The 22,444-nt window shown below is 44.9% G+C and overlaps 1 protein-coding gene across 8 annotated transcripts in view; it reads right to left on the reverse strand.

Moving 5' to 3' along the window:
* The window catches only part of pnpla6 (patatin-like phospholipase domain containing 6), a 46,887-nt gene that overhangs the window by 20,544 nt on the left and 3,899 nt on the right, over nt 1-22,444 (reverse strand). For all 8 annotated transcript variants that reach the window (XR_009676624.1, XM_061064320.1, XM_061064303.1 and 5 more), the window contains exons 2-23: nt 19,782-19,870; nt 15,922-15,975; nt 15,597-15,684; nt 15,419-15,501; nt 14,353-14,444; nt 13,407-13,547; nt 12,792-12,951; nt 11,008-11,088; nt 9,313-9,441; nt 8,407-8,487; nt 7,807-7,942; nt 7,595-7,669; nt 7,275-7,375; nt 5,804-5,983; nt 3,844-3,921; nt 2,262-2,467; nt 1,958-2,089; nt 1,721-1,844; nt 658-771; nt 509-584; nt 297-428; nt 151-214 (exon numbers count right to left, since the gene is read on the reverse strand). Coding sequence is in view for 7 of the 8 variants with exons in the window: in XM_061064320.1 (XP_060920303.1) it covers nt 151-214; nt 297-428; nt 509-584; nt 658-771; nt 1,721-1,844; nt 1,958-2,089; nt 2,262-2,467; nt 3,844-3,921; nt 5,804-5,983; nt 7,275-7,375; nt 7,595-7,669; nt 7,807-7,942; nt 8,407-8,487; nt 9,313-9,441; nt 11,008-11,088; nt 12,792-12,951; nt 13,407-13,547; nt 14,353-14,444; nt 15,419-15,501; nt 15,597-15,684; nt 15,922-15,975; nt 19,782-19,829 (2,375 nt within the window). In the remaining variant the exon portion in view is untranslated. The remainder of the gene's footprint in view (nt 1-150; nt 215-296; nt 429-508; nt 585-657; nt 772-1,720; nt 1,845-1,957; nt 2,090-2,261; nt 2,468-3,843; nt 3,922-5,803; nt 5,984-7,274; nt 7,376-7,594; nt 7,670-7,806; nt 7,943-8,406; nt 8,488-9,312; nt 9,442-11,007; nt 11,089-12,791; nt 12,952-13,406; nt 13,548-14,352; nt 14,445-15,418; nt 15,502-15,596; nt 15,685-15,921; nt 15,976-19,781; nt 19,871-22,444) is intronic.

The following is a 22,444-nucleotide window of genomic DNA, read 5'->3' on the forward strand; positions in this document are numbered from 1 at the left end:
AAAGGATGCTGGGCTCTGCGCCTTTTTCTCTGGGCGGCCACCTGCTGCTGCAAGAAGGACTACAGCCTCCATATATGCGGGCGCCCGACATAACCTTAAGCTCTATCCGGCGCCTCAAACAACAAGGTTTTCTTTGATCGTCTGACTGACCTGTCCAAAGCAGAAGCTCCCAGCCGCTCTCTGATTATGTCACTGGTCAAAAGCAGAGTGGGACCTGCAAGCAGCAAACATTAGCGGAGCTGAATCTAAATGGCTTTGGTTAAAGAACTCTAATTCCCAGAAGCATTTGGGCCTACCGATGGCACTGAGGGCGTGGCTGAGCTCCAGGTTGAACGCGTTGATTGGCACCTCGTCACACACGGGCAGGACAGCCACCGTGGAGAGGTTGCTGGCGGGGTTGGTGACATCGGCGCTGGTCAGGGCTGAACCTAAAGAGAGGATCACACGGCGTGTAAAGAGTGTTCTTTATGTAGGCTGGACATAAAACCCCTCCACTCGACCACGTTACCTGAGAACGGCCCGCGGCCCTGCTGCAGGTTCCCCAGAATCTTCTGTCCCAACAGGTGGATCAGACGCGTCACCACCTGAACAGACATGAAGCATCAGCACCATCTCAGCTGCTCACAAACACACTCAAGACTAGATCAAGACACTGACCTGAGGATATCGTCTCTTGATGTTGTTGAGGGTTCCCTCGGGGAGTTTGACCAGCTCGGTGTCTCTCACGGCGTGGACCGTGGTGGCTCTCGGCTGTCTGGTCAAGGCTTCCACCTAAAGGATAAAAAAAAGAAACATGATTCAACTCAAGTCGAGTCAGATTCAGTTAGGATCCAAAAGAACGGACTCAGTGTGCAAAGGCCTTGAAGTCGAGAAGTCGATGATCCCAGGAGGAAATCAATAAAAAGGAACCCGAGACGAGAACAAACAACACAACAAACATATAAAATATATATAAAAGTATGTTTTTACAGTTGACAGAGGGGTTCGGTCTGATCGCAAAAAAAAACTAATAAAATAAAACAAAAAAAAATTTTTTATCATCACTTCCAGCTTAATATTCTGTTTGTATTGGTGTTGTAGTCTTGGTCTCGAGAAGGTCTCGGTCTCGTCTCGGAATCTAAAGCAGTTTTACCCGTTCTTGTCCCGGTCTCAGACTGGGCAGACTCCGGATTTTAAATCAAGATGGCTCAATTACATTTTTTTCACCCGGTTACGGCCGCAACCTTCCCTGTGTTACGGTCTTAGTGAGTGACACGCCCCCTGCACACAAGATGATGATTTTTCTTGTCTCGGTCTCGTCCTGTCTTGGTCTTGATCTTGACTCTGTCTCGCCCCGCATTGGTCTTGATCTCGGTCTTGACTTGGTCTCGCCCCGCATTGGTCTTGATCTCGGTCTTGACTTGGTCTCGCCCTGCCTTGGTCTTGATCTCTGTCTTGACTTGGTCTCGCCCTGCCTTGGTCTTGGTCTTGACTATGTCTCGATCCTTAAATGTCTTGGTCTAGTGTAGGTCTCGCCCTGCCTTGGTCTTGGTCTTGACTCGGTCCTGCCGGGCCTGGGTCTTGGTCTTGACTCGGTCTCGTCCTGTCTTGGTCTTGGTCTTGTCTCGGTCTCTGAGCACTCTGGTCTCCGGTGTGTCTTGGTCTTGGTTAGTGTGCTCTTTTAGTTTGTATAACTCTTGCACACAGAGTGATGGGAGAAAAGAAGAAGCCACGTTCTCACCACTCCGATCAGGTCTCCTCGTCCGTACTCCCCCACCAGTTCTTTCTTGCCGTTCGCCTTGCGGATGACTGAACGTAAACGCCCGTTCAGAACAATGTAGGTGCAGTCTGACTGGTCGTCCTGTCTGTGGATGAGCAGAGAAAAGTTCACACAGTTGATGAATTAAAACAGCGTCATGATGAAGATCACAGATTTCTCAAAGAAAAAGAGTTTAAAAAAGCAGCAGAAGAAGAATACCTGTAGAGGGCTCTGCCGGCCTCCACAGCCATCCAGTCAATAGCAAAGTCCATCTGTCTGACAAAGGGGGACATGCGGATGGCGACCGTGTGGGCTGCACTCAGCACCACACTGGGCTGCTCCCTCATGATCCTGCAGAGGGCAGCACACATCACAGACACAGATTAGAGGCTCTGCAGCATTAATGTGGTTTGCTTAGAGATGTTAGAAAGTTAAACTGACTGGTTCCAGCTATAGTGGAGGTTTAAAACGTGGCACTGGGAGTCTATGAAACTTTAACAATAGAGTGGGATGACCGACTCACTCGTAAAAATCTGACTTGGAGATCTTGAGGAAAGTACAGTCTCTGACGGCCTTGATGGTGAAGATAAGAGGCTCTCCCGTCAGCACAGCGAGCTGCCCCACCATCTCCCCTGGGTGGGTCACAAACAAGCACACGGCCTCCTGCTTGTTAATCATCCGCTGGTAGACGTGCAGACAACCGGAAAGGACAAAGTGCAGACTCACGTCCTGCAAGGGAGAAAGCAGGAAGACATGGAGACAACAGACAGAAACAGAGTGGGATGTCTGGCATGCTCCGAGTTTCATTCCTCCTGGGGGAAATGTCGGTGCTACACTTGTATATTTGAAGACTAAAAGGTAACTTAAAGGGGACATATTAAGAGAAATCCACTTGTACAGTGTTGTTGAACATATATTTGGGTAACCTGAGTGTCTACTGACCCACAAAATGTGAAATAAACCCATCCAGTCCTTTGTTTGTGGTCTGCATAAGTCTTACAACACAGAGAAAAATGCTCTGTTTAAAATTTGCTCTCCTTGTGACATCACAGTGGGATTCTGTTAAAAAACAAATCCCCTCCTCTCCCCTGGTATCTCCACCCCCAGCCTTGAAGAAAACTTTGCACAGGTCGGCCATTTTTATTCTCGCTACAGAGGAGTGATGTCTACTGAAAAAACTCAGGGGGGGCTCATTACATTTAAAGAGACACACACACCAAAACGGAGCGTTCTGAGAGAGCTGGTTTATACAGAGTCACAAACCTCCTCTGGTGCTTGATTCATGTTATATTCTGACCAAAGCACAGCACAGATGTTTCATTTAGACCACAGGGGACTGTTTGAGAAGGTGGAGGAGGGGGATAATATGTCCTGTTTAAACAAAATGTTCTTGTGGTTTTCTCCGACGCTGTTACTGATTAACTGTATTATCCAACATTCATTCAGTTATCTTACATAACTTCTTAAATAACTTCTGGAACATGTTTGCAGAATCTCATTGCAACAACTTATGGGGCGCCACGGGAACGAGTTCTTAAACCAGGAGGTCAGTTAGCATTGTAGCGCCATGGGGTCGTTTGTCTCAAACTCAATAGTTTTTTAAATATTTTTAGACGAGTTGGTGGTTAGAAGCCTGAAATAAGGTCTGCGGTTAACACAAGCGATTTTCTATTTTACAATATTAAACATGTTAGGGAATACCCTCGCTTGTGAAATTTGAAGTTGTTACATGTCCTTTAAAAGGCGGTTGATAACAACTGGCTAAATGAAAGTAGAGTGCGGTTGTCGGGGGCATTAAACATCATCGCGCCGGATATGTTCCGGCTGCAGCATCCTTATACGGAGTGAAGTAGTCGTACATATTTTTGATATTGTTTGAGTTCTATGCTGAGATATTTGCAGCATAAATCACTTTCTGGATTAGCTAAATTAAAGCATTGCAGCATTTCTATCTGTTATACTGTGAACCTGTCAGCTTGAAACCTTAAAAACACTTTTTTTCTCAACTTTATTGTCCTGCAGTAACTGCACTCTGCCTTTAGGGGGCAGAATACAGCTAAAGGGAGACAGATTACCCTCTTTAAGTCCATATGCCTGGTACATACCTGGTCTCCCTGTCGGGCTAAGACTGCTCCGGCTTTTGCATGATGCAGAGTCACTTTCCCATTCAACAAGGCTGGGTCCTGGATTTAGAAAAAAAAGCACAAAAAAAAGGCACAAAGTCAAGTGAAAGGGTGATAAAGGGTGAGTCAATGTGGCGGAGAAAAGTGGGTGACATGTCTTTATTCTCCTTTGGATAAAAACCAGGCTGCCCGTGATTCTGCAACATCTGTTTCATCCACCATACTCTGATCTGATGTTGTGAAATGGTAGGTGTAGCAACTTGTTTTTAAAGTTCACCACAGATTTCATCAAACTGGTGTGTACACAACTTCCTGCTAAATGTAGTGCTGTTGTCTGAAACCTGCAGCAGCGTTCAGGCTGCATAAAAAAAGAACATTGAGTATTTCTTCTATTATCAGCTTCAGGTTTTCTTAGTGATCAATGCAACGTGTTTCTGTTACTAGAATCTAGATTACAACAACCAGTCCGGCCAGCTCTTGATGTTTTATTACCACATGTTCTTTCACATTACCAAACACACTAACTGCAGCTCATGTCTGTAGGGACCGAGGCTCCACACTGCAACCCTCCCTCCCCTCGTCTAAAACCGGGTCCAGCTTCTGGGTCACCTGACCCCCTTTCGACATCATAATCTGTCAGCAGATGCTCCTTGGTGATTTGCAACAATGTGCTTATTCATGCGAAAAAATAACAAATGAATTAGGGCCTATTTTTTCTTAACGTACAGTATAAAGCATGTTTAGGGGGAGCTGCACGTCTACCTCCTGCTGTACTGGACGTAGTTTTAACTGATATGAATGTGATGAAAAGGTAAACATGTTTGATGAAACTCTTCGACGTGTCAAAGCTCCTGTGAGGAACTTTTGCTTTATGTTAGGGCACTCGTGGACAAGGTGGTATTTCTTGTCATTTTGCAGATCTCGTCTTGAAGCACATCATTTGAAATTGTCCTCATTAAGTGTACATGTTTGTGCGGAGATTGAACCATACTTGTTTCCACAAAGCAGTCCGATTTGGTTCAGTACAGTTTAGTTGTTGCTAATGTTAAAAGGGATACTTCACCGGTTGAAACATGAATCTGTGTGAAATACATTTTGAAGTTGGTGCCTTCTTGACAGAGAAAAGGCAGTAAGTGTCTTTTTGGCTCATGTGGATGAAAGACAACAACTCCCAGAATGCACAGCAGACGCCTCCTGTTCCTCCATCTACCTCAACTGCTCGTCGATATATATCGTAGAGATAGCCACGAACATCCGATTCGAGCACAAGACCTTCAAAATCCCCTTCATCCATATCAGTTTGAAGTTGAAACATACAACATTATCAGCTTTCTCCCCAGAGCCTGATAGCATAGTTACCAAGCAAGATGGCGGACGTTGCTTTTGGATTCTGGGAGTGAGGTCCCACCCACTGATCTGTGATAGGTCTGTTGCTTCTAATACTGCTAATCCTTTTCCATTATTACTGACTTTGTATTTTTAAATCTGTCTTATTCATTGTTGCTGTTGTTGCTGCAGCTCTGTTTGTCTTCTTGCTGCATCTCCCTGCCAATAAATTCAACGAAGAAGAACGCAACCCAGTACAAAGACATTGTATTGTAAAAAGTGAAGGTGCACATTTTAAACAAAGGAAGTGCATGGAAGTTGTGTAAAAAAATAACTAAAATAAAAAAAAAACACATTCAGGTAAGGCAGGACACACCTTCACGTTTACGCAACAAGTAAGGAGAGGCATTAAGTTACGGGCTCACTGGCCCTAGAGTCAGGCGCAAGGATAGCATTTAGCTGTGGGTTTGTGTAGCGGCGTAACAACTGGGTTAACGCTGACATTAGTCTAAAAAAACGTAGGGTAGATGAAAAGTAGGACGGTACAAGGTGATGGTTCATGTGACAGCACCACATCTCAACTTAAAGAAACAGTAAACAGAACAACTGAACAAACCTCGATATTCATGAGCTTCAGGATTTCTTTCTGCGCTTCCTCAAACAGGGCGACGTTAGCGCGACTGGAAACTGGAGAGAAGATATTGTCCACTCCCGTGTCCTCCTCGGGGTACAGATAGATCCCTGAGGGGACCTCGTCCACCGTCACCTTCCTCTCCCGCTGGTCCTGAGACGTCGACTGAAGCGATAAACATACAAAGGAACATTTAATGAGTCTCAAAGTTAAACATCCAGAATTGATGTGGAGAAATAATAAACCAGAGAGGGAGAGATAGAGAGAGAGGGAGAGGGAGATAGAGAGAGAGAGAGAGAGAGAGGGAGGGAGAGAGAGAGCGAAAGAGAGAGAGAGAGGGAGAGAGAGGGAGCAAGAGAGAGAGAGAGAGAGAGAGAGAGGGAGAGGGAGAGAGAGACAGCGAGAGAGAGAGAGAGAGGGAGCGAGAGAGAGAGAAGGAGAGGGAGCAAGAGAGAGGCAGAGGGAGAGAGAGACAGCGAGAGAGAGAGAGAGAGAGAGAGGGAGCGAGAGAGAGAGAAGGAGAGGAAGCGAGAGAGAGAGCGAGAGAGAGAGGGAGAGGGAGAGGGAGCGAGAGAGAGAGAGAGGGAGAGGGAGAGAGAGAGGGAGAGGGAGAGGGAGCGAGAGAGAGAGAGAGAGGGAGAGGGAGCGAGAGAGAGGCAGAGGGAGAGAGCAAGAGATAGAGAGAGAGAGAGAGGGAGAGGAAGCGAGAGAGAGAGCGAGAGAGAGAGGGAGAGGGAGCAAGAGAGAGCGAGAGAGAGAGAGAGAGAGAGAGAGAGGGAGCGAGAGAGAGAGAGGGAGCGAGAGAGAGGGAGCGAGAGAGAGAGAAAGAGGAGTGGAGAAATAATAAACAGGAACTTTACAATCTTAAACCAGGGAACTGATAAGATGACAGTTTGAGACTGTGAACAACAGATATCACTTATTATCACTTTTCCTGTTTTTTTAATCGCTGCAAAGCACTTTGAATCGTATTTGATTCGAATGAAAGGTGCTTTATGTGGGCGCACTCACACAAGTCCAGTTCGGTTGACGTGTGTGAGAGCTCCATGCTGTGCTCAGGCACGCTGCACTTCCTGGCACGGATGGAAGAGGTGCTCATGCACGGGTACACGACGTGGACATGAAGTATAATCGATCCCCGCCTCCGTTATCGAGAAATCTCTACGCTGTATGGACCAATATGGCTCAAAATAAGCCTTAGAGTCCGTCTGGCTTCACGTTGACTTTAAGTCATGCATGTGTTGTATTACGACATTATGTACAAGAGGTGACTGTGCTCAGGCCCGGTTAGTCCCAGAGCAGTGTGAGTGCAGGCCAGCAGGGGAATGAGGAGGGGGGGCAATCGTGCTTAAGCGCTATATGGAGCAACTGAGCCTAGTGTGCGTGCGCCCTCAATAAAGCTTATTTGATTGATTGATTGATTGATTGATTGATTAAGACTCTGCAGTGAACTGACCCGGGTGAAAGTAGGAGGAGTGTTTCCGTCCTCTGCAGAGACAGAGATCCGCCCCCTTTCATACGCCATGTCAAAGTCCGACCTCAGACTTTTCTGCATACCTGCAAAGACAAAATGTTTTTTTACAATATTCTTCAGCTCATCAGAATCAGAAATACTTTATTAATCCCATAATTATATAGTGAGAGATGAAAGCATTTCAGACAAATGAATAGAGCCAGAAAAATAAACTGTAGGTTCACCTCTGCAGCCCGGGTCGTTCTTTTTACGCCATGGCGTGCACCATTGTTAAAACATGACCCCGGCTAACAGAATCTCACCTGCAATGTCCACAGGCATGGAGATGGTTCGAAGAAGAGTTGGCACTGTCGCTCCATCCTTCCCTTGTTCCCCTCCTGTACACACAGAAACAAACACTGAACACTGGAGGAAAGTTCATTTTAACTTCAATCAAAACAAATGAATATCTGATCAAGATTCAACAGTGTATCGCTGTATCGTCATCACGGCCTTGTCGGTTTCACCCCCCTACCTGCAGCTTCTCCCTTGATGGCGGCCTCCCGTTGCTCCTCAGACACCGTCAGGCTGCCAAAGCGCTTGCCATGGCGGATGGGACTGGTGCGAGTCGGGTGGGGAGACGGGGGTGGCAGACGCGAGGGCTGCATTTCCTTATAGGTGGAGTAGGAATGATGAATGAGAGAGAGAGAGAGAGAGAGAGAGAGAGAGAGAGAGAGAGAGAGAGAGGGAGGGAGAGAGAGAGAGGGAGAGAGAGAGAGAGAGGGAGGGAGAGAGAGAGGGAGAGAGAGAGAGAGAGAGAGAGGGAGGGAGAGGGAGAGAGAGAGAGAGAGGGAGAGAGGGGGAGCGAGAGAGAGAGAGAGAGAGGGAGAGAGAGAGAGAGAGAGAGAGAGAGAGGGCGGGGGGAGTGGAAAAAGTGACAGAACTTTAGCATTAATTGACTGGAACACAATAAAAACTGCATCTGTATTGAGATAATGATGCAGAATTCCTGACCACACCACCCACAGATGTTTGCACGGGACTGTCTGGTGTGCTGGCTGTGTGTGTGTGTGTGTGTGTGTGTGTGTGTGTGTGTGTGTGTGTGTGTGTGTGTGTGTGTGTGTGATAAACTCACATGGCTGAAGAGCTCATTGGTGAGCCCCAGATAGTTGTGTAGAGCCAGGACTGTTACTCTTTGAAGACGAACCATGATAATCTGACCAGATAAAACAGGAAGTGAGTAATTTGACTGATCACATGTTCAACCCTGATTTAAAAAACAACAACATTGTGTGATATGTAAATACAAGCAGAACATCATGATTTTTAACACATCAAACTCCACATTTCATCTGGAATAGCACAAAGACAGTCAGATGTTTAAGTGAGAATGTAATTGTTTTAGGATGGTTATATTCCCATTTTGAGTTCGATTCCAGCAACACGTTTCAGTCAAGTCCGCTCGGGGTCAACAGGGGGCTCCTTTGTTGTATCTTATGTTTCATAATGCTCCAAACATTTTCAATAGGTGACAAGTCGCACATTAGGAAGGCCGGTTTGGCCCCTGGACGCTTAGGGACGGCAGTAGCTCGGTCTGTCGGGACTTGGGTTGGGAACCAGAGGGTCACCAGTTAAAGTCCTGGTGCGGACCAAATCTGGAAATTGGTCTGGTAGCTGGAGGCTGGAGAGGTGCCATTTCACTTCCTGAGCACGGCAGAGGTTCCCGTGAGCACCAAACCTGCTGTGTGCAACCCCCCCCCCCCCCACACCCTGACATCTCTCCATCAGTGCATGTCCACAGGATCCTGTTTGTGCATGTGTTGTGCAAGCATATCTCAATGACAGAGTAAAATTGAATGTCACCTCCTGGGTTTAATAAAGTATTTCTTCTTCTTCTTTCTCTACAGAGTCATGCTGTCGTTGTGCACCACCCCAACTTTTTGGAAACGTTCTGTCTACATCACATTCAAAGTTCACATTCTAAGAGTTTAGCTAACCCCAACGCTTAAACAGAATCAACAGAAGGACACACACAGCTCACCTGGACGACCCGCACCAGGCTCTCTGGGTACTTCTCGAATATAGCGAGGAAGGCTTCAACGGGCAAACGGAGAACAGTGGAAACCTCTGCAGCCCGGGCCGACACCGTTCTGTAAGGCTTCTGGTGGCCCTGCACACAAAGATCACAAGGAATCATCGTCAAGACTCTCAACACTCTGATACTTTTATAAAACATGCTATCAAAAGTATCAACCTCTGTTATGCTTTAAGAAAACGAGAGATTTCCAGTCATATTTTTAACCCAAAGCTGCTGCATGAGAAAGAGAGAGAGAGAGCAGCGGTTGACCAAATCCTGACGTTTCAAAAGTCCTTTTGGTGTCAAGTACAGAGGCAAACGTTGCGTTCACAGACAGACAGCAGAGGAGCAGACTCTGTCTACATTGCACAAATAAAGTGGCCATGTTTGGGTACAAAGACTTTGCCAATGTAATTGTGCAACTGAGACAGTGTGCAGGAGTTTGCATGCAATTTTAGGTCAGGACAACCCTTGAAAGGATATTCAGAAAGTAATTTAAATGGAAATCTTTATGGTTGACATTTTAAACCTTTTCATTGCACAATGAGATTACACACGAGCTCTTTTCAGAAGCGCCGTAACTAAGCTCAGCCATCATCTCATCTCTGTACATTAATACTGATTCCTGGACAGCGTAATATTGGTGTCCCAGTCAGTTTCATGATGTGTTACAGCATAGGGCGCCACAGGAATGAGTCCTAAAACCCGAAAGTAAGTTAGCATTTGAGCGCCATGGGGTCTAACGTTTAAAAGTCAGTGGGGATTCTGAATGGGTTTGTGGTTAGACGCCTGAAATAAGGTCTGTGGTTTACACAAGCTTAAGAGATGTTGCCGTTTTGTTAGACCACATAAACTACGTTAGGTAATACGCCCGCTTGTGAATGATGAAGTTTTTACAAGTGGCTAAATGTGACTACAGTGGTTGTCGGGGACATTAAACGTCATCACGCTGGACACAGAGGCTGGGAACTCTCTCAGGTTTAATCTTCAGGTTAAGGAAAATATTATGTTAACAAACAATTCATTAAGCTACGTGGATTATTTTATCGGAGATCGTCTGAGGCTTTTTTTCTGCAATGATCCAAAATCCAATGCAAAAATCCCATAGGGCGAATTCTCTATAGACGTCAAGGCGATGCTATTTCGGGTTGGCCTACAAAAATACGTCATATGGTTTGATCTCTATTGCGGAAGCTCCACACACACACACACAGCGCTGCTCTCCCCCGCTGGCTCAGCTGATCCCATCTCTCCTCTGTAACGCCTCTGTTACTTTCTCTGGAGACGGAACAGAGGGGGGATCACTTCCTTCCCCTGTAACGCCTTCACAACATTCAGATTGAAGGAACAAAGTCGATAGGGGCGTTTGAAACAACAGTCTGAATATGTCTGGTGATTCAACCCAGCCTTGTCACTGATTAACTGCAGATCAAAGTAGGAGTCACCTGACACAGGTGGAGTAGGTCAGCTGGTCAGTACTGAGTGGAGAAAAGAGGCGGGCGGGGTCCCACACGCTGATATCAAGGTAGCACATGTGTTTGTGTGTTTGTTGAGGCGCAGCAACCTTGCACATGATAATGGCGTGAGTGCGTGTGTGTGTGTGTGTGTGTGCGTGTGTGTGTGTGTGTGTGTGTGTGGAAAGAAGTGGGCGTGGCTTACTGTGATGACATCCAGGATGCTGAGGAGGCTGTGGACACTGTCTCCAGGGTAAACCTCTTTCACCACACTTTCTTTGCCGTCCTGGAAGACAGAAATTAGACATTTATTTCAGTGTACAAAGAAGCAAAAGAAGAAACCTGTGTTTAAGTTAGGACCTGAATTCATTTCTCAGCCCTCGTCCACCTGTCGGCGGGTATTTTTGAACGCGTAGCTTTTTCCGTGCTTTTAAGTCACTTAAAAAACTCTCGTTTAGTAAAACTCCTTCCAGGGTGAAGATGTTCAGAAACTCTCTTTAAGGTGTTTCTGTGTAGACGGGGAAAGCAGAGTTTTGTTCTTGTAACGTCACGCTGTGCGATTAGTGCAATGGCAGACGTAACCAAACTAGTGCTGGTGCTAACTATGCTAACTGGACTTTCTACATGCTCACACACACACACACACACACACACACACACACACACAAACACAGTTACTCTCCCACTATGTTGATGAGCAGAGACACCCCATTGGACGACGGAGGTCACTGCTGACGCTCCCACCACACAAACCAATGTCAGCAGTTTGGGACAAGATCAGGTTGGACTTTGGGGTTGGTGGGACAACTTTGAATTTGAAGTGGGCATTGCAGAGGAAACACCGCCTGTTGACTTGGCATGCTCATGACAGCTGTAACGGTGTGTTTTTGAAATTTCCTGAAACTTTCCTGCCACCACCTCACAGCGGCTCACCCTGACTTAATGCTAGGGAAAATGTGGCTGTTTGCGTTCACACATGTTGCTCAACATGGGGGATGCTAAAAAGAAAGGCCAAAGTTTGGATGTCTTTCCTAACAACTTCTACGACTAGAAGAAGAAGAATTTATACTTTATTGATCCCGCGAGGGGAAATTCGTTTTTTTACACTCTGTCTAGTAAACATGAACTGAAATACACACACATGCACAAACAGGATCCTGTGGACATGCACTAATGGAGAGGTCTCAGAGTGAGGGGGCTGCCCACGGCGGGCGCTCCTGAGCTTGTGGGGGGGGGGGGGGGGGGTTAGGTGCCTTGCTCAAGGGCACCTCGGCAGTGCTCAGGAAGTGGCCTGGCACCTCTCCAGCTACCAGACCAATTTCCGGACTTGGTCCGTGCCGGGACCTGAACCGGCGACCTTCCGATTCCCAACCCAAGTCCCTACAGACTGAGCTACAAGCAATATCTGCAGGCTCATGTCTTGAAGGATGATGGTTTAAACAACCAACTAAGAGGAGTGCAGGTGGCGCCCCGTGTATGGAGGCTGTAGTCCCCCAAGCGGGCAGCCCAGATCCAAATCCCACCTGTGACTCCTTTCCCGCATATCATTCCCCCACTCTCTCTCTCTTCCTGATTTTCGACTCTATCCACTGTCCTATCGCTCCAAAAAAGGCACAAAAAACCCAAAAATAAATCAAAAAAGGCAGATGAAAAGAAACAAAGGAGTGGTATTGGGAGAGACCCAGTGCCCAGGTATTGGATTGCTATCAGACCTCAAAAAGTTGGATCGGTGCCTCTCTAGTTATTGTTTGTTACTTTCCTAGTTTCCTGAGGAGATTATTAAAGTCAAATGTTAATTAAAGCTAATCACTGTTAAAGCAAGAGCTCCCCTAGTAAATCCCTTATTAGCTCTGCTTACCCTTGTGAATTTAAGTTTTTACTGCAAAACACTTTGAACCACATAATTCTCAAACACAAAAACCACTTCCCAGAGGAAATTCACAACTACTTTGGGTATGTGAGCAGGCACGCACACATGTGCTCGCGTACCGTTCCAGTAAGGCACAATTCTAGTTTCCCGTCCTGAACCACGTAGATGCTGCTGTCAGGCTGGCCCGGCCTGAAGACGTACTCCCCTTGTTGGAACTGCACAAACACCATGTGTTTACAGAGTTCAAGGAAGAGCGGCTTCTCAAAGTGACCCAGAACTCTGCAGTGAAGGAAAACACAGAGGTGAGGAGGAGGGTTTTCACACACACAAAGACATGTGTGAATCTGTCTGCTTTATTAAAAAATGATTTTTTTTATCTGTGATCTGTTGAGTGGAATGTTTTTCACTTAGAGTGCTAGGCAACTGCTTCACAACAGCAGCAAACATTATATAAGCTGGAGTGATGCATGTCTTTTACAGGAGTTTATCATCAACCATGCCAATCAACTTGATCTTGTACTGACATGTTCAGGCCTTTAAAGACTAACAGAAATGCAAACACCTACCGGACATTTTTTTAAATACTTTATTGCAGGCTGTTTTACTACATTACAAGTTGTCATATTTCATCACATATTTTGTTCATCCTGGCACATTTTTATATATAATTTTTTTAAAACATACAAGATGAAATAAAATGAAATTCAATAAAAATCCAAAGAAAAGGTACCTACCGGACATTTTTGAGCATGTACAGCACCTCGGAGGGGAGGTGGGAGTTGGCCACGTCAAACTCAGTGAGGTCCGCCTCCAGCACCGAGGGAGGGGGCTCCTTGGCTTGTAGAATGGGCACTTCCTTCTTAAAGCGCAGGATCCTACACAGGAGGACAGTGAGTGAGTGAGCGAGCGAGTGAGTGCAACACTGACAATAAAACAATGCAATTTTCTTAATTCCTTTGAATCAGCCTTGTTATCAAGGCAGGTGATGCAGCCACTGTAATCAATGACAGGCCCGGTTATTTCTAAAGCTGAAAGAACAATCTACAGCCCATCCGAACAGTGTACAGTCTCAATTGCACAATACACTGCCATGGATGGAGTCCAAGAATTAACGATACATGCTCTGCTTTTGCCGATTGTACCATTGGAGTTCCGCAGGGATCGATCCTCGGACCAATTTGATTTAGCTTGTTTGACCTGCCCCAGCTTTGCCCAGAGGTCTACTGTATATACAGATGTACACAGATGACACAGTTGTCTACATCTGAGCATCCAAACTCTCTGAAGTCTTAAGCAAAACAGCACTTTGGTTAACTTGCTGTTGTCTAACTTAACGCGAGGGAAAACTGTGTCATGAATTTCATTATTAAGAGAAATAAAACACATCAACTTCTAGTTTTAGGTGAAAAAAAGGTTGAATATTCAAGTATCTTTTCATAACCATTGCTTCTAACTAAAACATGAATGGTATCCTGATGAATTTAAGACGCATCAGGCATCAATGACCTAAAGCCGCTTCCAAGCTCTTTCTTCACTCAATGTTTTTTTTTCTCACTTATCTTACTGTGTCACAAGCTGGTCTGAGTTAGGAGTGACCACACTGAAACCACTTTAGACTCTTTACAAACTAAGAAAATTCTTGATAAAATATTTTTTGTTGTGCTCGTTTTTCAGATTTACTTTTTGGCAATGTTGAGCATCTTCTGCTTCTTCTTGAGGCGTGGCCGAGAGGACGAGGCGGTACCCACCAAGGAAGAGGTAGATTGTGAGACCTGTCGGGAGACATACTGGTTAAAATGGTTTTACCATCACGGCAGATGAATGAAGTCGGCGGTAACGAGGGATGTGACGATACGTCACGACACTGTTGAAAATCAAAACCAATGGACAATTGAAATCAGTGAGATGAAAAAAATGAAACGCAATTCCCTTTTTTAATCAGCAAATGTATGTTATGTACCTTTCACCACCTTTGTTCAAGTCTATCACGTCTCTAACATCCTTAGCAGAATGGAGGCGTACAGACAAGGCTACAGCGGATTACATTTTGGCAGAGGATGATGCACACTTTTGATTTCCACTCTAGATTAACTAGTGGAGGTTCTCTATCTCTTTTTCTTTCTCACTTATGAGTCTCAGGTAATGTATTTGCAGGTAACAGAGAACGAGAGAGACCTAAGGGGACATAAGATGATGCAAGACAACGTAAAGGTTCATGCCTCTCCAGAGGGTGCTAATTTAGCTGTTTCAATTACTCCTGTCACTGTGTCATCTAATGTTATCAAAACTGAAAACAAAGTGACCTAGGACAAAAAGGTAAAGTAAAAGCATCACAAAAAGCAGTTTTAATAATAATCATAATAACTATAATTTATAATTTATAAATCCTGCGAGGGCAAATTCAGTTTTAAACTCTGTTTAATGAACATGAACACAAAAACAGGCCGAAATACACACACATGCACAAACAGGATCCTATAAACATGCATTAATGGAGAGGTCTCAGAGTGAGGGGGCTGCACACAGCGAGTGCTCCTTAGCAGTTTTGGGGTTAGGTGCCTTGCTCAAGGGACTGGCACCTCTCCAGCTATCAGGCCTTGGTCCGTGCCGGGACTTGAACCAGCGACCCTCCGGTTCCCAACCCAAGTCCCTGCAGACTGAGCTACTGTATCAATCGTATCATATCGTGAGTTCAGTATATCGTCACACCTCTAGAGGCGATCACTTCTCTCTGTCAAACACTCACTTTGCGCATGATCTTCCGCCCGTAGAACATGACTTTGTCCCTCTTGCGAAAGCGGTATTTGGGAGCCTCCTGAGCTTCGAGGTCTGTGAGGAAACAAAAACAAACATATGATCATAGAAATAGATATTCCATTGTCTAGCTCCATGACGGGTTCTCAGCGCTCTGAGATCATACTGACTTCGAAGCTGAATTCTCCGCAATACGAAGAAGATGAGGATGGCGATGAGGACTATGGCGATGCCTGCGCCAATCACCATCCCCACCATCTGTGGAGAGACGAGCAGAAGAGGGAGAGAGACGATGAGTGCGCACACAGGGTTATAAGGTCTCATGCTGTCTGCTGAATGATGTTTCACACACACACATCATTATTTAATCTGCATGCTTGTTGAAATGTTCTCTTCTCATTGTGTAACGTGTGTGCTGGAAATACAACTTCCTGCAGGGGTGACCCAACAGTGAAGCAAAGGCAATGTGAAAGATACCTCACAGTGCACACTCACCATGCTCGTCTGAAGTTCCTCCTCCACAAATGACTTGAAGTTATTAAACCCGTCCTGATGTGACAGAAAAATACAGAGAAATTATTAATTTTACGTCAACAACCACAGCTCCCCAGCTCCCACAGGCAGCGTGTCATTAACTTTCTGGCACACACAAAGGCCACCAGTAGCTCAGACATTAGCCGGAGACTGAAACCCTGTGAGTGGGGCCTGAAGGCCTCACTCTCACTGAAGTGTAATGGAATGTGGGAATAAGGGATTTGCCGTGGAGGCTGGCACGTCTGGATATCAGGAATATGAGAGGAGAAGGGGATAAAGATTTTTACATTTCATCTTCTCCAAAGTTTCCCCCCCTGCATGTGTGGCTCCAGCTCTAATTCTCATGTCTTTTCACTTCCCACTCCTGTAAACTTCTCTGCTCCCTTTAATGCAGACTAAGGGCCTGGAAACACAGAGACGCGTCACTCCAAAAACGCATGAGCGCATCAGCTGGGAGGGCCTGTCTCTCTCTCCTACTGTACTCTACTGTCTTATCTCTAAACAAAGGCATAAAATCCCCTAAATAATAAACCTTAAAACTGTAAGTCATAGCTCACAGGGATATGGGGAGGACTGAGGAGGACGAGCATGTTGGCTCTGTTTAATAATCTTCTTAAGGAGCTCCTTGGTGTGCACCTGTGCCGATCTTTTTGTTTGACCCACTTGGGGATGTGAGTGTCTTTATTGATTTTTCATCGAGGACTGAAAACTAAATGAGCAGACTGTCCCCAGGCGAGCTCAGATAGGAGATCCTCCGACCCGCCTGACGTATGAGCTCTTACAGATGGTGCAATCCTGTCATGGTGTCCTTATCTTGTCTTATCTTCTCCTCTGACTTGTGTTTTTCTACAGCAGAGTGTGTTGTATCGTACTGTAATGCATCTTTGTTGTTTATTTATTGAACAGTGTAATTCAGTGGTTCCCAACCTTTTTTGGGATCGTGACCCCCCTTTGACTTCACAGAAATTACCCCAGACATCCAAAATACAAACAGCTTTGTGCTAAAAGTCAACATTAATCTCAGAGCACATTTAGGCTTTATTATGTATATTATTGTGGACAGAAGAAGAAGAGCCGGGATGACGTTTCTGCACAATTTGACGACGGACAGATGGAGACTCTGAAGGTTCTTGTTTTGGCGTTGGCTTTAATGTCCCGCAGTGTTCAAAATATTTTACTATAAACTCTATTTTCTATTGCTGAATACCTTGAAATTTCAGGCAATCCCATTTGAACTCTATATGACCCTACATGGGGTCAGGACCCCGACGTTGAGAAAGCCTGATGTAGTTGCACATTGCATATTTTTCCTCATATTGTGACACCCTAACTGCAGGGAAGAGTGCAGAGAATAATAAAGTGACTTTAAACTTTAAAGTGAGGGTTTGCAATTTTTGAAAACTAGCATGGTTTTGAAAGTAGCATTCCCTCAGTGCTTCGTCTGCACCAACCCCCTCCCCTCTGTGCTCACTCAAAAGCCACGCCCCTCACTCACATGCACGAGCTCTGTTTCTTCAGAAGCGGACCTCAGCTCATCTCTTGAGTGAGGGCTCATGCACGCAAGAGGTAGAGAGTGAGCAGGGAGACAGGGAGGCGTCTGATTGGTTCATCAGATTGGTACATAGTGGCAGACATTGGTTGAAGTTTTTACAGGCTTACAACTGTTCCTTTTTCAGAGAACATGAGTTATTAATTTCTGTCAGGACCTAAAGACAATTTCTACCAAAATCTTAAAAAGTAGATCTGGAGGAAATTACCAACATTGCCTTTAAGTCAGCCAGAACAGACTTAATCTGGCAACTAAGATTTAAAAAAAAAAATCAGGACAGAATCCAAAGGGACTTTGAGCGGTCTGGAGTCCACAGTTTGCAGGTCAGCACACAAGATAACCTGCGCTGAATAATATGAAGCAACGTGCTCCCCTAATGTGGTCCAGGCAGTCTGGTCTGGCCTTTAATGTGCAAAAACAACGTCACCCTCGGGTGGTATGTCTGTAGTTATGTTAGACCCACAGATGCATGTCAGGAGTTATATGGTCTCAAGCTGCGGTGAGGGGATGTAACGTCCCGCCAAGACATAATTCAAAATGATGGACTGGAGTTCTGAGTCAGGCGGCGAGAGACAGAAAGCAGCTGAGCATGAAAGAACCCGCAGGAGAAACGATGAGGGGGAAGAAAAACAGAGAAGAAGTAGGAAGTGGTGTACTTTCTGCTGCATTGTTTCTCAAAAAGAAGCAGATAAACATTTAAAGAACATTCATAGAAAGCAGCAAACGTATCACTCAAACTCAGTGACTCCAGGAAATAACCAATTTACTCGTCAAAACAAGATGATCAGAACAGGGAGTGGAAGGAGCCGGTCACCAAGATAAGCTTGTTTGTTTTAGCGTCAGTGCATATGGCCATCAGGTTACTTCAAGAGGAGTAATATATTTTTAGTGTTCTGGCTGAAAGCCAATGACAGGACATGTCTGTTATCAGTGGTTATTGATTAGTGTGGGAGGAGCTAAGGGTTATTTGCCAGTAAAAGTCTAAGCTGGGCGCTGAGAGGGGCGCTGACAGATGGCCGATTGCAGAGGCAGGCTGGTGCACCGCACAACAAGTTTATATTATAGCCAGAGGCGTCAAGTAGGTGCAAAGGAGATTAGAAATGAGAGCATGACTGGAAATTGTACACGTGTGATTTACAGTCAGAAGATAATGGCTCCTCTAAATGTACAAGCTGCAGTTCGACAAACCGAAAGGGTAAGTGTCTGAAGTGGTTCCACACATGCAGGCTGCACATTAACTCTTCCTGAGTCGCTTGTTCACGTTTGCACCTCACAGCACGAGACTTTCACTGAAAGTGTCAACTAAAGCGCGCAGAAGAACATACCGGCAAACAGAGAGAACGTAAAGAAGCAGTTTCATATCGTGCATTTCATCATGCACGGATATCACACAGATAACATAATCATCACCACCTTCCAAACTCAAAAGTGGTGGAGTTCAAGTATCCTGGGCGTCTTGCTCCCGACTGAGGGTAAAATGGATTGTGAGATTGACAGACAGATTGGTGTAGCGTAGAATTGGGGGAAAAAAACCATTTATGCATTTATTCTGACATTTTAAATAGATTCATAACTTCCAGAAATCGATTTTTGTTTTTGGCCAATCAGTCACTCCCTGCTAAGTCGTAAGGCTAGGTCTTTGAAAATAGATTCTCAATGGAATCGTGACCCCAAGAATCAAAATCGAATTGAATCGCCAGACCCCTAAAGATACCCAGCCCTAAGCATCTGTAGTTTTGCGGGCGCTGTGGTGGATCGTAGTTGTGAAGAGGAAGCTGAGCCTGAAGGCAAAGCTTTCGAGTTACTGGTAGATCTACGTTCCAACCCTCACCTGAGGTCATGAGCTTTGAGTAGTGACTGACGTGATATATATATTTTTTGCAGGATTTTTGGGCTTCATTTTTGAGATAGGACGGTGATAGATCAGAAATCTGGGAGAGAGTGTGAGGAATGACATGAGGGAAAGGAGTCTGCTTGGAGGACCCCATACATGGGGCGTGCCCCAACCACTAGTCCACCCTTGCGACTGAAAGAATGAGATCATGGATACAAAGGGCTGAAATGAGTTTCTTCCAAAGGGTGTCTAGGCCCAGCCTTAGCGATAGGGTGCACTCTCCTTTTAAGGGATGAAATCTAAATGGAAGCATTTGACTTTGCCTTTTCTGTGACACCCATTCTCAAACTTCAGTGGACGACCTTCTGTTTCAAGGCTTCATTTACTGCACAGGTACACTTCATTATGGAAATAAATAAAAGCGGGGCACAAACCGACCTCTGGGTTGTCTCCCTGGACCTCTTGTTCCGAGGTACTCTGTCCCATTGTAATCCTGTTTCTTCATAGGGATTGTCCATCAACGGCCACTACAAAGGAACACAGACATACTTTTTTTCACTGGTCAAAGAAGGAGAAAACACGGGTTAGAATATGAACAATAAAATGGTATAACACGTGCTGGCTCACTGTCAAACACTTACTTAAGTCACAAATACATTGCAAACATATTGTTGCACTTTATTCAGTATGATGGAGATTGTTTGCAATTTCTTTGGTTCATAACAAGGAAATTACCCAATATTGGGCGCCTATATCACGGCTTGACACTCTGGAGATTGATGATGCTTGTTGTTAGGGGCGTGTCCAGACTTTTTTGACTGGGATGGCCCAACTGAGACGCGCACACACACAAATAAAAATCAATTACGACTACCGACATATTGCCAGTTAGTTCACTACATGTAAGACAGAGTGCATTACCCTGTATTATGAAATAGATGTGCAAACAAAATTGATGCAGCAGGATCGTTTCTGTCGGAGTATTACACCCAAAAAAGCACAGTGACACTTTAAATGGTGAGTCAATTATCAGTCATTAGAGTTAGTTGTTTGTTGTTGGTATGACAGATGTGTAGATTGTGGCTACTGTGTTAGTTGGACCTTGAAATGGTTTACATCAGAGGTGGGGGAAAAAATCTATTTGTGTAAAAATCGAGATTCTTATCTTGTGAGATTTTAAATAGATTCATAACTAACTTTTTGGGCTAATCAGTGATTCCCTGCTAAGTGCTAATGCTAGATCTTTAACTCAGTAGGATGCCAAATGGATCAGCAAGAAATTCAGTTGACTGGAGTAGATCCTGAAGTATGTACTATAAAATAGACTTTGAATTAGGGCTGGGAAATATATCGGGTTTTTAAGATATATCGATATATATTTTCAAACAAGATATAGGGTAAGACAATATCGTTAATATCGATATAGCTTAAGTTGCATTAAAATAACGTTATAGAGGTGCCAGGTCACCTTTTTCTCATCTCACTGATGATGACTGACTCTCTCTCTTTTATTGTATTTAAGGAACATTTTTATTTTATAATATTACTTTTTAAATTCACAAACAGGTAGTTTATTTTTCCATGTGTTTTCACTGTTAATAAAATACATATCGATATATATCGAGTATCGCCATTCAGCTAAACAATCTCAAGATATGAGTTTTGGTCCATATCGCCCAGCCCTACTTTGAATTAGTACCAGAATCGTTAGACACCCAAAGATCCCCAGCCCTAGTTTACACGGTCCTGATCCCAATTGTACATGTGAGGAACACACCTTGTGCACATTACAGGGCCCGTATATGGGCCGGCAGATCTTTTAGCGGGTCGTATGTTTCCTGGTTATGGACAGGATGTTGTATTAATTTAACTCGCCTGGTCAACTTTTATTCTCAGGTGAAGAGAGAGAGAGAGAGAGAGAGAGAGAGGGTGAGCTGAGTCGTCATATTTTTATCTTTGCCTACTGTGATTTATTTGATTCTGAGTTTATACACGTGTCATGGGTTTGTCTTTTTTGTTATTGTGTTAATGATATTTGTAATTAAAAAAACTAAAAGAAACCTGACATAGGATGCTCAGACTCATATGTCTCTGCTTTGGTATCAAACAAGTATAGATATCATTTGATTTTCACAAGGATCGTTACTATGTTTCAAATTCTGGTATCTTGACAAACGTAGACCTTGCAAAGTTATCTTCCTCTCCATCATTGCTGCACTCACACAAAGTTAATAAGACATACAGTATGACATGCTTGGAATGGAAAACAAAGGAGATGTTGGCGACATAAGTGTGCCTCCATGGTTCTCTCTAAATCTCTAATCATGAATGAATTGGGACAGTGAGGAGATCATCTCCCTGGGGGGGGGGGGGGGGGGGGGGGGGGGGGGGGGGCGAATGTGGAGGGATGGATGGATCAAAAAAGAGGTGGTGGTTCTTTAATTCCACTCAGTCTCCTGATAGGCTTACATGAACCGGAGGATCTGGACACACTGATACTCGTCTGACAAAATGACCCTCGCTGTCCCTCCCTAATCTGCAAACGTTCCTCCGCAGAGTGAAACAGCAAAGATTCCCCTCATCATGTTTGTGCATCTCTCCCTGATCATATGCTCTCTTTGATTTTTGCTAAATCAAAGAGAGCAAATCTAGGTTGTTAAATTGATTGTGGAAATTTCCTCCAACAAAGAGCGAGGGCAGCCATCTGGAGGGTTCTTACCAGCTGTGTGTTTGTCTGTGTGTGACTGAGACAAAGCCTGGTCCAGCGTCCTGTCCTTGGCAGTGTGTTGCTGTAGGATGCAATGATCTGATCCCTCTCTGATTCTGGCGCTCAGTAAAGACATTCAGTGTGGTTAAGCAACAGTGCCTGCCAAAACCTCTGCCCTGAGGCATGGCTGTGTAGTGTGTACCAACAGCTTCTTGTTCTTTATCTAGTTCTACCACATTCACTGGTTTTCAGTAGCTGAGAGCATTGTTATGTTTTTGTTTGTGTGCTGACATTAAGAAGTTGTACTTCTGTAGTTCAGAGGTCATGAGAAAAGCCTTTCATGCCAGATGTCCAGCAGCAGCCGACAAGAAGCATGGATGCAGCTGAATAGAAG

The sequence above is a fragment of the Labrus mixtus genome, chromosome 2 (genome assembly GCF_963584025.1).
Source record: "Labrus mixtus chromosome 2, fLabMix1.1, whole genome shotgun sequence".
Lineage (NCBI taxonomy): Eukaryota > Metazoa > Chordata > Actinopteri > Labriformes > Labridae > Labrus > Labrus mixtus.